Here is a 14155-nt window from a genome sequence, read left to right as displayed (position 1 = left end):
TGTTTGAACCTCTGCTAGTGAGAAAGACAACTTTTGCTTTAATAGTACTTCTTTCGGCTTACTTGCCTCAGCTTCTATGTGGACTGGTTACAGATTTGAAAGCAAGGTCTAGTCTGATGTCCCATCATGTTCTATGCGGAGGGGCCATGCTGATTGAGGGAAGGTGAAGTTTTATTGATTACTTCTGTATTTATTTACTGTTATTGGTGAATAATCTAGTTTTTAAGAGTATTGTAAGTTATTATTACTACTATAAATATAGAGAGAATGGGCAAATATTGATTACCAAATTTCACCTATCAAAAATGGTGTAACTGCACTGATCGAAATGTCATCCTCAAATCTCGTAAATATCCTTAGATTTCTTCCCAAAATCCCATCTTCTCTTCAACCTTAAGGGTAAAATTGTTATCGCCTTAAAACCTTAAGATTCCCTTTCCTCAGTCCTTCAGATCTCAAGAATTTGGGATGTCGAACAGAAAAGATTTTTATGAAGTAAAATCTTTTATGAATGAGGCTGTAAAGCAAAAAATGGAATTAGATCATGTAATCCAGATTTTGAGCTCACAATATTCTGACGATGCTAGGACAATTGGATTCCGAACTTGTAGCGAGTTTTAAATAAGATCACCATATTTGCATACTGAAATTCGGATTAAAATAACCCACATTCCACACTTGTCAGATGAAAAAATTTATACAGGATTCATAAAAGTCGGTGGGAGGATTAATGATACACAATATCATTGAACTTCCATTCAAATAATTGACAGAAACCAAACAGGAGTGTAAGATTCACAACTAATTACAATGGTGTCATTGACTGGAGCCAGGAATATTCTCTTCACCAGGTGTAGACTCGGCTATCGGTGATTTCTTCTCAAGGGACTTGGGGATAATGATCTCATCTTGCACACACCGTTGCTGTGGGTGAGACAGTAGCACACACATGTGACGAAAAAGCACACGAGAGAGACCTTGCCCGCTCTCAAATATGTAGCCCTCGTACTCGCTAACATGCTCAAGAGCATCCACAAGTGCATCATAAACCTTTTGAGGGCAGTTCTCGGGGCCAGGTTTGTCATGGAGGTACATAACATCCAAGGTAAAAAGTTTATAGTTTGCAGGCCATTGATGATGTGGTCGCACAGATGATCTGCAGTATATAAGGACCTGAAAGTGATAGATTTAATCCATGTTGAGTAACAAATTGCACGTTCTCCATCTAGTAATTAACAAGTTTATTATTTTGCAACAACATGAATCCTGTTTGCCGTTTGACTTGATCCTACAGTCATTTTCAATCAAGGCATGTGCCTTCTAATTTTTTTCTTAACTAACTTGGTTTGAACCAAGGATTTGCCCAAGGTCTACATCTTGTTTTGCATTAATCATGGATGGTTAGTTGTCCATATTCAAAGAAAAGCGTTTGTATATTATCTATAGATGATGTACAGTTGTCAATAAGATTAAAGAGGGAGTAAATTCAAAATTAAACCATCGAGCAATCCCTTAGAAACTAATAAGATATTAAGATAAACTGGACTGAACAAGATGATACATGCAAGAAATACCTCAAAAAGACCACTCCCAGGATTTATGTTCATTTATTCACATAAATAGATCACTTGACGAGGATGTGACCTATAAAATTAGTGTTGGGCATGGCAACAACGAAAAATCCTAATGATTTGGGTGCAGCAACGCTTAATTCCAAAAATTTGGGGCCAGCTAAACAAATCGTGTTCCTCCATTCTACTCTGTCCAAAGCCAAGTCCTTCGTTATAAAATCATAGAGGACATTAGGGAAAAAATTTAAAAATTTTGGGATAACCCCAATAGAAGATAAAATAAAGTCGATTGTGATGGTTCAGACATGTGCAACGCAGAATGAGCGTGGATAGATGAGAGTTTTGAGAGAAATTGAGGTAGGATTAAGAAAGACAAAATTATGAGGATCTAAGAACGAATATGAGAATAGCCCCCAATATACAGATAAAACAGTCAATTCAGATGGTTTAGATTGACGAGCACTTCGGTGCAAGTTGGAAGCTTTAAAAGGGAAAAAAGGTCAAAAATGAAAATAATAATAATAGCAATAACAACATTGCATGGGATTGCATTTTGACCATGAATTGCTTTCTAATACTATATAGGGCTTTCAAGAATAAAAGCAGTCATTGCATGAGGTCATTCTGTCCACTGTGGGTTTAATATTATGGAGCAAAATCTTTAAGGAATTTAAAGGGGGTTTTCTTCGAGAATTTCATATTTGAATATGATGTAATTTGTTCTGATGGAGTAGAGCATTGTTCTTCTCCACTTCGTGTTCATTTTTTTTTTTTGGCTTTCAATAATTTTTTTTTCCTATAGGTGTGTAATCATGCACGATGACATGCGTATACTTTAGCGACATTTTGGGTTGAGAGAGAGCATCTAATCTTGATGAATTCCCCATTGCTTTCTTCAAGAAATGTTGGAGCTTTGTAGATGAGGTTTCATGAAAGTAGTGGAGGAATTATATTCTCTAGACGTAATATTGAGCAAGAATCGTAGTGCAAACTGTAGAAACTTTTTCCTAGGCAATGGTACCATAAGGAGTATAGCAGTATCTTCATCAGTGGTCTCTTTGAAAGATCTCTTCAAAGGTAGAAAGAAGGGTACTTCGTGTGCTCTTTCCCTTGTTCTTGAAAGTGGATACGGAAATGTTATTCAAGTTCCAAAGAATATTATAGCCAAGGAAGCTCAGAGATCGTCAAACTCTCTAATCATATATGTGATTGGTAAGAGGCCATATTTTCCAGGCCTTAATTATGCTCTTCTGGATTGTGAATAGTGAATTTCGACCGAAATAACCAAATTTCAGGTCCAAAAAATGCAAGATTTATGTGAAAAAATTTCGGACAACAGTAAACTTTGATCTAAATATTCTTTGTTGAAAAATTATTCTAAAAATTTATAAAAATAGCAATACTTATAAATTGTTTATAGAAAGAACTTGTAAATTAGACATAATGATAAGTCACTGATAAAAAATTTCACATGATATTCAACTATTAGTATAAATAAATTAGAATAAGTTGTAGATCTACATCATCATCTTATTTGGATGTATTCTGAGAATATTAGTATGTGCTAATCAGTAGGATGTATTAGTAATTTATTCATATATATTGAAAAAATAAAATATAATAATACATGAATATTTTCCCCATTTTCATTTTTTACCTACAAAATTCCATCATTTCCATAAAATAAAATTAAGTTCCCGATTGATCGAAATGTTTTCATGAAAGATTTCCATTTTCGGATACACACCAAAATCAAAATTTAAAACCATGCTTTAAATCCATAAGCCCTTCAATCCACTAAATCTTCTCGACAATATCAAATTCTATCTCTACCTAAAATCAACTTCGCTCTAGAGGATAATGTTATTCTTAGGTTCACTCGAATGAGTTCCGTTTTTTTTTTTGGCTTTCCTGCAACGCTCATTACATTTTACATAAAGCATAACTAATCTTATTATTGCCCTATAAAAAAATTTCTCTAGTTAGATTGGTACACAATGGTCAGTTAATACTCTAGAAGTGTATCACCACTTTCACCACCCAACATTAGTTGTATGAATCGCATCCACACCAATCTTTCCATCTATATGGATAATTTAACCTAAATGATGTAAGTACCTGTTTTACAGTATTTATTTTCCACCAATCATAACTAGCATCTCATCCAATCATCCCTATGTGTTCTTATGAAAGTTGCATTGCATTGCCATGTATTGGAACTATCTTTCTCCCAATACGGTTTCTACACAAATGTTTTAGGACACTATTGGCCACACTTTGGGTAATGTGATATGTATGCATTCTATTCCTCAAAACCATTATCATATAGAAAAACGAAGCAAAAAAAGATCAAGTCAATTGAAAAGGGATCAACTAGTTGCACACCACTAGTGGTTGGTTGCACTCTTAACATTAAAAAAATGCTTCTATTTTAAAGCCTCAATTTTAACCTACAAATTGCACTTCACTATGGTAACCTTATGATTTATGGGCTTATTCATCTTCCCATGGCTTCTTTTATTTTTGTACTCTATTTTTTCCTGATTGATTTTGCTCATGTTCTCATTGGCACCAATTGAAGGTATTGGTTTTCTAATCCATATTTAGATTTTGTCCAGAAATTGATAAAAGCCTATGATTTTCGATCTTATCTCTTGGAATTCGATAATTACTAATTAGCCTGAAGTGTCAACATGAATTTCAATGAGTTTCTTAAGCCTCATAATGTCTTTAAAATCGTCAAAACCAACCCTCCTTGGTTTATCAATCAGGATATATGGTAATTAGAAGGGATTTGTGATGTTTGCAAATAGATTAAAACTATACAAAAATGATTGAACTAACAATAATTTATGTGGGCATGGTTGGACAAGAAGAAGAAAAGGAGTGCAATATTTTTTCTATTATTTTTGGAGTGTAATCATCCCAATGGAGTGCAAAGGGGAACTTTTAAGTAGTGGAGTGCAACTGGTAATGGGTGGTGTGCAACTAGTTGGTCTTTTTTTAAAAAACAAATCCACCATCCAAAATACATTGAATTGTCCATAAAATTAAAGAAAAAATGTGAAGAAACATATTGAGAATAATCCAATGGAAAAAAAAAAAATGTCCAATAGCTGATTCCGAACTCATCTTGGTATCAACATTTTATAAACCTAAATCTCATTAGCAAGAAAAAAAAAATTAAAGTGCTTAAAAAACATGAAACACAAACCTGAAAACTTACCACTCTGAAAATACGATTCTGTGCGCGGGATTTCTTTGCCTCATAGGCAGCTATTCGGAATAGCTGGGTAAGATCTGCTTGACCATACGTTGAATTAGCTGAGAGCAACCTGAGCGCAGCCATTGCAGATTCAACCTCATTACTGAATTCCTTGCGATACTTCAAAAATTCAAAGACAAGTTAGCTCCTTTTTTTTTTCCTGATTTAACAGTAAAACTTTCCGGAAATAAATTATCATCATTTGGACAAGAAAACAACAATTTTCATGTTATCATAATAAAACCCATGAAAATTTTCAGAGTAGATGGCATCAAAATCTACTATCTTTTAACTCCATAAACACATCAAATTTTTCCACAAAATTTGCAGAGATTGCTTGCGATTCGTGTCAAATTTCCCTGATAATTAGCTCAAATTCCATTAACAAATATAAACCCATGAAACTTTCCATATGAATTTGAAAAAAAAAAAAAAAACACCATCAGAATTTCCCTAAAAGGTTTATAAATATTAAATACACTACAATGCTCCTCCGACATAATTGTGGGAAATGCCCATCTCGCAAAACCCTAGTTCAAACCAAACCAAAAAACTATCGGAATCGAGAAAAAAATAAGAACCCACCAAAAAATCTTTCAACATGTGCAAACCCAATCAAAAAATTATGAAAATTATCATAACAAACACAAGGAATTTCAACTTATCGAATCAATAAAATTAGAAAAAAATAAAAATAAATAAAGGGATTAATTTACCAATGAAGCGGTTTGTCCGAGAGAAGCGAAGGCGAAACGATGGTCTGGATTTATAGCAAGTTTGGCATGAATGAAGAGGAGGATAGCTTGCTTGATTGAATCCAATCTCGTGATGGGTCGCCCATTTGGGCCCGAAATTTTCATCTCTACCTGAGATTCTAGGTCTATATCGATGCAGAATAGTATGTCTTCGTTGCAGAATCGAGTTGGTTGCAGAGTGTACGGAGAAGGGGAAGAGCTCTCTCCCTCTTTTGCTTCCATCTTCGTCTCTCTCCCTCTCTCTCTCTCTCTCTCGCTCTCTCCCTCTCTGTGTAACTTGATGCAGTGCTGATCCTGTACTCCAGAAGTTAGTTAAGGTGTATCGGACACTGCGAACCCATGAATATTTGGCTTTTTTTAGAGAGCTACTATTGCCACGCCAATTTTACTAACGCCACTTCAACTGTGCACAATTCTAGGGTGATTTACATGGGAATTGGTGTGGCATTAGTAAAAGTTGGTGTGGCAATGTTAAATCCCTTTTAAAGACCTAAGAGAGCTGCTATTGGCACCCCTAACTCTTACTTATTAGACCTCAATTTGTTAAATTATTTATCACACCCTAATTAAAGATTAAAACACACGTCAAAGTTTTTTTACTTCAAAATTACAAAGAATAATGATTTTCTAACACCCCGTCTCACATACGTCCCCATGCACTCCCTGACGTGGCATGTGTTAGAATCACAGATTTTCTCAGGATACATAACTATAGATATTTATGGGGATATAGAATTGTGGATCGTGATCTCAATTACAAATCATTATAACACATTCAAACAACTTCAACAGTTGGTACAATTAGGCAATTAGCATTAGGCTTAAATAAAATCATAAATCTAAAAATAGAAATCTAAGGAGAGAGAGAGAGGGGGTTACTATTGACACTCCGACTTGTACTTGCTCTCAACTATTCACTTTTTTTAAAATTAGAGTGTAATAAGTAAAGGTTTAGTACCAATAGCAGTTATCTTTTCTAATGCACCCCAGGCACCAAACATCAGTAGCAATCAGGCTGAATTTGTTGTATGGGTCCACCAAAAGAGGGACAAACACTCAAAGCGCAATAATTCATAAAGGTGGTGGCATTTTTTTTAATCTCGATTTTCCATTTACCATTCCTCGAATTGATTCCCAAATTCATATCTAATCTACAACACTTCTCCAATTCCTTCTAACAATACTTCAACTTCAGCTCTTTCAAACTTTGGAAGAGAGTCTTGGAGACGACTTTGGGCATTTGATTCTTTGACGAATCATTGAGATGATCAAGTCATAGTGAAAATCGCACTCAGATGCCTTTGAGAACAAGATGTCTCGTCTAAGTCACCACGATTTGTTCATCACATAAAAGGCACTAATATCATCAAACACTTAACCAAGTCATAGTTACATTATTCAGTAAAAGTATAATTGGATTCATTTAATCTTACTCTTCATCAAAATAGGGGTTCAATCTTCATTATAATTGGAAAAAAAAAAAAAAAAGTCAGAGATGAGAGTAAACTTATTATTTACTAAGTCGTGATAATCTAATGCCCTCATCACAGAATCGTAGATCATTTGCCTTGGGATACACAAGAAAATTTTTATGATTTTACATATCCCATGACAAATGTTCTATAATTCTGTGATGGGGGTGTATATTAGAGGGGGGCATGAGAAAATCATTATTCTTATTTATTATAAAATCATACATTTGTATTCAAATGTACATATACAAAATATACTAGTGGACCAACATTATTTGGGCCCTAGCTTAGCTCAGATTTAATGGGCTGGCAAAGTTTTGAATTTAAAGTTATTCTTGAAGGCTCAAGAACTAGCCCATGACCCTTACTTCTTAATAGTTGCCCAATTTGACACACCTAATAAGTTAGAGGTGACGAATTCATGATTTTTAAACTCGTCCGAAACCGAGACGTATCGCCCAAATTAACTCGGTATCAGAGCTGAACAAGACCAACTCACAAAGTCATTTTTTGACCGAGATTTACGAGTCACAGTTCAATTTATTGATTTGTCTCATGAGACGTCTCAAACAAATCGAAAAACTCGTTCGAGACAACTCGGTATCGAAGCTGAACGAGACGAGACGAGACGAAATACCAAGTTTAAAAACCATGTCACCAATTTGAATAAGTTATTAAGAAAGTTACTCAAAGGTTTGTTTAGAGGTTGAAGGCATTTAGAACATTTTACACTTAATCTCACTTAGTAGACCTAGGTTAAGGATAGGCATCAGCTTCAAAACACAAGGAGGTATATGAAATGTTCAATAAACCTCAAGGGGTTATTATGTAAATCACCCTTCATATAAAATGCAGACCATGGCCTTTACTGAACCAGCAAACTTCTCCCTAAAGAAAGGATGCTTATCCTACGCCCTTACTTCCCGCCATTTCAGTGTCCAAAGCTCATCTTCTCCAATTTTTCCCGCCAAGCCAACTTCTCTGTCTCTTCTATCTCTCCCAAAACATCTCTTTTAGTGGTCAAAGCGAACCCAGATAGAACCCAGAAATCGCAGAAAGAAATTGGAGAAAATGACGAAGATGATGAAGAGTACTTATCTGAGAGTAAATTTAGAGGAGGAAGAAAAGAAGAGAAAGATTATGATCGAGACCCAGAATTCGCAGAAATTCTGGGTAGCTGTTTAGATGAACCAGAAAAGGCGCAGACCCGAGTGAGTCATCTTAATTGATTCCATTTTCATTTTTCCCCGATTTCTTGCCTTATTTTGTGGATTTTATTAATGTTTTGTGTTATTTCAAAAATTTCCCCATTTTTGTTCTTATTTTTCCAAATGGGGTTTTCAATGAAAAGTTCTTAAGACTCAATTAGAGCACCACAATTTTTATTTGCTTATTTTGTGTTTCTTTATATATATGTATGTATATATTTTTTTAACTTAAAAAGATGAAAATTTTCATTATCTTCTTCTTATTTTCAAAATGGGTATTTGTTATTTTGATTGATTCTATTTCTCTTTTCTTTTATATATCTAGCGTGTTATTTCAAAAATTTCCCCATTCTTTTGTTGTTCTTATTTTTCTGATTTGGGTTTTCAATTAAAAATTCTTAGTCTAATTAGACCACCACATTTTCATTTTTATTTTTTCATTTTCGTGTCACCCTTTCCCCCCTTATTTTATGTGTTTCTTTATAGATTTAAAAATAAATAAATAAATAAAAAGATGAACTTTTTCAATGTATTTTTGTATTTTAAAAATGGGTTTGTATTATAAAAGATTGAATATTTTTTGTTTAGTTGGAGGAGAGAATAAGGAAGAAAAGGAGCAAAATACTGCAAGCTAAAACTGGTTCTGCAATACCCATGAAAGTGACATTCAACAAGTAAGTTCATATGTGTGTGCAGAAGTTATTTGAACAAAATGATACACATATTCAAATATTTAAGTTAAATGAACTATGTTTAGTTGTTTACTTGATATCTATGGGCTTCCTTATTGGGGTGACACACGTGCCATTTACCGTCTCATTCATGAATTCTACGTCAGCTGCACGTTACCAAGTTGACAAATGCAAGCCTATAAGGTCATATACTGACCATGTTAATCATTTATTATATCTGATGGAACTTTTGAGGGAATGGGGAAAGATAAATTCGGAACACTTACAGGACAAGCATTGTTGATGGAAATAAATGCTCCAAAGAGCTAATTATAATGGATTAATTAAGGTTTAGATAAAAAGTTGGGGAAGATATACACCAAACAAGAGTATAATCAAACAAATTTTTGTTTAGAGGTTACTCAATGCTGTGAAGAAAAAAGTTATTAATAATTGCCTATTTAGAGGAATCATTCATGTCAGTAAATCTAGTTGTTGATGCTTAATGTCCCAAATACAGAAATAGCTCATATTGAGGCTTTATGATTCTTACCTTTGAAATCCCTCACAGTGATTTCTCACTCAACTAATCTTTTGAAACTCTCCGAACATGATTTCCAATCTATATGATATAGGGCCTTCAAGAAGCTCTATATTCAAACAGTTCGTACTCATGTATTATAATATTATGACTATAAAAAAAAATGTTGGGCTTAGACCCATTGCTCAGTTGGTTTGACACATTGCAAAGAAACTTTGAGGCTGTGGGTTCAAGTCCGGCTTACCCATCCAAAAAAAAAACAACATAAAACTATAGAGAGGAAGCTCAAAGTAAGCTTGAACGCTTACCATTCGGCATCATTTTCTTTTTCTCTTTGAACAGCTTGTTTCACATTCAACTTTCCAAATGTAGTTCTATTTCATACCTTGTTTTTGGAACTTATCTAAGAAGAAATATGCTTTAACTTCTGCATGCAGTTACTGGATGTGATCATAACTTCCATGTGAAGTTAGGACCCACTTCTCACTGACATAATTTCTATGGCTGGAGTTTACCAGATTTGATTTCTCAAACTCCTATATATGGTTTGAATTCTACAATGCTCCGTTGCCAAGTGATATCTCCTTAATTTGTGATGTAAGTGGTCTCTCTCAGAATCAATATTGTTTTCCCTATAAATGAATTTAAGAGTGATGCAAGTGGTGTCTCTCTCAGAATCAATATTGTTTTCCCTATAAATGAATTTAAGAGTGATGCAAGTGGTATGATTTATGTGCAGACAATTCGATCTTGGCATATTGTTGGGCGTCTAGGTGGATGCAATTCCATGAACATGCAGGTAATTTTTACTCAATTTTTACAGTTAACTTAGAAATCGCTTTTGATGGGGTTAGAAATCTTAGAATGGGCTGATTTTTTGTGAGGACGATCTCCTCATCATAGAGATCATCCTAAAAAAAAAAAATAATAAATAAAAATCAACCCATTCTGAAACTTCTAATCCATATAGGACAAAGGTTGCCAAATTTTGGGTGTCCCCTGATCCCGACTCATATATTGATATTACATAAGTGATTGACTTGGCCAAGTTTCCAAAAGTCGGCCAAGATGACTCGGAATTTCAGACAAGTTAACGAGTGCTTGATTCTTAGTGAATATCTCGCTTGGATGCCTCCGAGACTGAGATGAAGTTGTCTCGACCTCAGCAGAGATTTAAATATATCACTTGTAGTTCTCTACATTCTCTCATAGTTGTCTTATCTTTTAATTGGCTACATGCCTTAATAAGTCACCTTTGGTATTCCTATTTGCTGATTGTTGTTCATAATTATAGAAGTTTAACCATCCATGTTGAATTCTTGCAGTTGTCCCAATCTACTATGGATAAAAGACCTAGTTATGATCCTATTCAGGGAGCGAATGTGACAGCAACCACATTTTATAACATTGGGGACTTTGAGGTTCAAGAAAATTTGGCACGCATATGGTAGGGGCCTCGGTTTTAAATGTTATTTGTTGAGTTTCTTTTGTTCTAGCATCCATGTTTACAGTTTATTTTTATTTCTCCAAACCTGTATTTCTTACTGATACAAAGCAAGAACTGATCCCTGTATTTTTTACTGATAAATGTGGTCAATATTATACAGGGTGGATGTTGGGACGAGGGAACCATTGCTTTTGGATATTCTAATAAATGCATTTACACAGATAAGCTCCGAGTAAGTTTCAAACATGCCTTGTGTTGCTGCATTTGATGTCTTTTATATTGTGGGAAATTAAATATTATATCATTGGAGGATTTGCCATTGTCATTCAAATTTCAAATAAATCAATAAAAATCCTCTGTTTTTTTAATCAAATTTTTTAGATTATGCATTCTTAAATACTTGTTAAACATGCTAATAGCATCTTTACTTTTATAATGAGAGAAGGCAGAGTAGAAGTTGTTCGACACCAAATTTTGGATCCCACAAAATACCCCAACCTTTACATTTAAACTTAATATAATCAGGGCCATTTTGGTAAAAAACCAAGAAAATCGTAGCCCATGACAGTAGAATCATGTTGGTTAGTTTTCAAACATTACAAAAATGTCCTTTTTAGTTTTTACTATGTAATATACTAATACCCTTTAATCAATGTTTCAAATTACAGATAAGCCCTTTTGGTACATGTTGCACATGCCACCTTCTAGCAAATTTTAATGGAATTACCTATAAAAGATTACAAAAATAATTTTCCTAGTGATATTGTAAGAATTGCAAATTTCTTTGGTTTTTTGTATTTCTTTTAGAAAAATGAAAAAAAATAAATTCATGTTTGACTGCACAACATAGTATATATGTTGATCACATGGTATGGCATATGCTATTTTACAGAATTGATCGAGATATAATGATGCATAACCATTTCTGGTAAAAATTAGGGCTGCAACTCAGGCGGGTTGGGCCAGGTTGGGGATCAACCCGCACCCTAGCCAAACTTGACAAACACCAACCTGTGCCCCTGCCCTACTTGACCTTGAGCATGAAATGCTCAACCCGAACCCAACCCAAGTCGTGTTGTTTGGGTTAATTCATTCCTCATTAATACTAGGTAATTTAGTATTGATAAGCATTTATATAAAGATAAGTGACGTGTAAAAGAACTTAAAATTTATAATTATTTATCCAAAAAATGTGTTTCAAAAGTTTATATACATAGAATTAAAAGCAAATTTAAAGAAGAGAGAAGAAGAATAAATAAAATAATCATTTTTATTTATTAGTAATGGTAATTTTCAATAAAAGAAAAATATTTAAAGTTGTAATATAATCATTGTATAACAATATGGAATTACACATTAGTTTTGATATATAGATAAACAAAAGCATACATATTGAAATATGAATTATGAGTGTGAAAGAAATCAAGATATAAGAAATATTTTTAAATTATAATCATATCAAGTTTGGGTTCGGGCAAATTGTGTTGGCCGAACCTATGCCCGCGATTTGTTGCTCGAACCACAGGCTGAACCCAAGCTAACTATGCTCCGACCTGACCCAAGGTCGGGTTCAACTCAGTGGGTTCTGGTTTGACCCGCCCAAGTTGCAGCTCTAGTGGAAATTCCTTCTAATTCAACATTTTTTTTGAACTGAGAAACTCCCGATTTCCTTTTTGACAGCTACGTTGGAATAAAACAGTTAGTGTTTGGTGGATCTGAATTCGAGAATTGGAAGGAGAATTTGAAATCGGAGGATGCTGGTTGCAGTGTTCACAAGATCTAAATCACCATAAATGGGTGAATATGGTGGTAAAACTTGTACCTTTTGTCATCAATCTACATCCCACTGAATAGATGTGATAAGAATAATGCTCAAATACAAATGATAGTTTTTCTTACTTTTTGTTCTCGTTTTATGTATGATTGTGGTTATATTCGGCTGAAGATCATTATTTGAATCTGTTGAGTTGGGTGATTTTGGTATTTTTTGTATCATGAGTTTAGTCCTGCATTGCGGATAAGTTACTATTGTGGTTGGTTTATATTCTATATAAATGAGCTTATCTCTCTTCGTAATACTCTAATTTAATAAACTTATTTTATTAGAATTAGGATATAAGAACTCCATGTTCTTACTCATTAATACTCTAGCATGTGAGGCTCACTTTGATAATATTTTAGATAATCCTACCATACAGTGAAATGTTCATGTGTTGAAGACTATTCTTGCAAAATTTCAATTCATTCTTGCATAAAACTTGACTTGAATTTTAAGAATCTGTGCTGTTCATTTAAACCATTTATTTAAGATAATTTTCTAATATAGTTATTAACTTAGAATGTTCTGATTCTTGGCAATAATGATCTTTATATTGAGAATGGCTCATTACATGGTTGGTCTAAAATGTTATCCATATGGGCCAACAATAGTTCTTAACTTAGCCTAATTGTCAAGATAGTCACAAAAAACAGCTTTATTTAAAAAAAACAAATGCGTTTAACGTGTTTTGTATTTCTGACAACTAAGATGATTAAAATATGCATTTTTAAAATAAGTCGTATTTTTTTAAATAAAAAAAAAACAAGAAAAAATGAAGGTATTTTTTTCTGTCTTATGGTTGTTTGTGATTTTGATTCATGAATGTTGTTTAATTTGAGACTTGATATATAACATAGGATTCAGTGATTAAGAAATGTAGAAATAAGGGATTTAATGATTATATTTTGATGTTTTGATTAAATAAAGATATGTTGATTAAACTTTTTTTTAGCATCATAACATGTATAATTACATGTAAAATCATGTTATTATGCATAGATATTTTTCTTGTTAAAAAATATATTGAAGACTTTGTACAAATGTCTAATGTATTATATATATACACACATTTTTCATATATTCTTTATTTTTTCTCCGTTTTTTCCAAAGTTTTCCCTTCTCATTTTAAACCTGTGACCCGACTTCATGGTTATGGTTAGCAGGACTTGCATTTGTATGATTTGAATGTAAGGATGTAGATTCCTATTAAGTTACTTTCACTTTTTATACTGTTCCAGTAGAACTGCAAAAAGATATGTGAGTGAAAGTAAAGCCTGTGTTGTGTCCCAACTCCCAAGTGAGTACTGCAAATGATACTAAAGCTTCCAAGAACCTTCAAATGGAGGAATAACTGAAGGACCACGATAGAAACTGCGCTTAGCATGCAAGGCTTCAAGGTTTCAGTT

At 33.6% G+C, this 14155-nt stretch overlaps 2 protein-coding genes across 3 annotated transcripts; one reads left to right on the top strand and one right to left on the bottom strand.

Annotated features, from left to right (window-relative positions):
- Nucleotides 1–678: 678 nt before the first annotated feature.
- Nucleotides 679–5907, bottom strand: LOC147397138 (BRISC/BRCA1-A complex protein). 2 transcript variants are annotated; one of them, XM_086452630.1, is made up of 3 exons: nt 5553–5907; nt 4786–4956; nt 679–1173 (listed from the first exon to the last, which is right to left on the bottom strand). In XM_086452630.1, the coding sequence occupies exons 1-3, from the start codon at nt 5811–5813 to the stop codon at nt 817–819; spliced, it is 789 nt and encodes a 262-aa protein (XP_086308756.1). In that variant the 5' UTR covers nt 5814–5907; the 3' UTR covers nt 679–816. The 2 variants fall into 2 exon arrangements, with proteins under 2 accessions (XP_086308756.1, XP_086308757.1); XM_086452631.1 differs by having other exon boundaries at nt 4798–4956; nt 5553–5904.
- Nucleotides 5908–7928: 2021 nt separating this feature from the next.
- Nucleotides 7929–12874, top strand: LOC147397137 (oxidoreductase/transition metal ion-binding protein (DUF3531)). Its single transcript, XM_086452627.1, has 7 exons — nt 7929–8274; nt 8860–8945; nt 10002–10080; nt 10223–10282; nt 10809–10930; nt 11091–11162; nt 12611–12874. Exons 1-7 carry the CDS (start codon nt 7963–7965, stop codon nt 12711–12713), a joined length of 834 nt encoding a protein of 277 aa, XP_086308753.1. The 5' UTR covers nt 7929–7962; the 3' UTR covers nt 12714–12874.
- The last annotated feature ends 1281 nt before the right edge of the window (nt 12875–14155 follow it).

The sequence above is a fragment of the Akebia trifoliata genome, chromosome 8 (assembly GCF_017979445.1).
Source record: "Akebia trifoliata isolate Shusen 1 chromosome 8, ASM1797944v1, whole genome shotgun sequence".
NCBI lineage: Eukaryota > Viridiplantae > Streptophyta > Magnoliopsida > Ranunculales > Lardizabalaceae > Akebia > Akebia trifoliata.
Note: the sequence above shows the minus strand (reverse complement) of the source record. Positions and strands in the feature narration are given on the sequence as shown.

Coding starts and splice junctions, on each gene's coding strand:
- LOC147397138 (XM_086452630.1), bottom strand. CDS start 5,813: ATGGAAGCAAAAGAGGGAGAGAGCTCTTCCCCTTCTCCGTACACTCTG. Junction 4,957..5,552: donor TCGGACAAACCGCTTCATTG/GTAAATTAATCC, acceptor GAATTTTTGAAG/TATCGCAAGGAATTCAGTAA. Junction 1,174..4,785: donor TCAGAGTGGTAAGTTTTCAG/GTTTGTGTTTCA, acceptor TATCACTTTCAG/GTCCTTATATACTGCAGATC.
- LOC147397137 (XM_086452627.1), top strand. CDS start 7,963: ATGCTTATCCTACGCCCTTACTTCCCGCCATTTCAGTGTCCAAAGCTC. Junction 10,081..10,222: donor ATATCTCCTTAATTTGTGAT/GTAAGTGGTCTC, acceptor ATTTATGTGCAG/ACAATTCGATCTTGGCATAT. Junction 11,163..12,610: donor TTTACACAGATAAGCTCCGA/GTAAGTTTCAAA, acceptor CCTTTTTGACAG/CTACGTTGGAATAAAACAGT.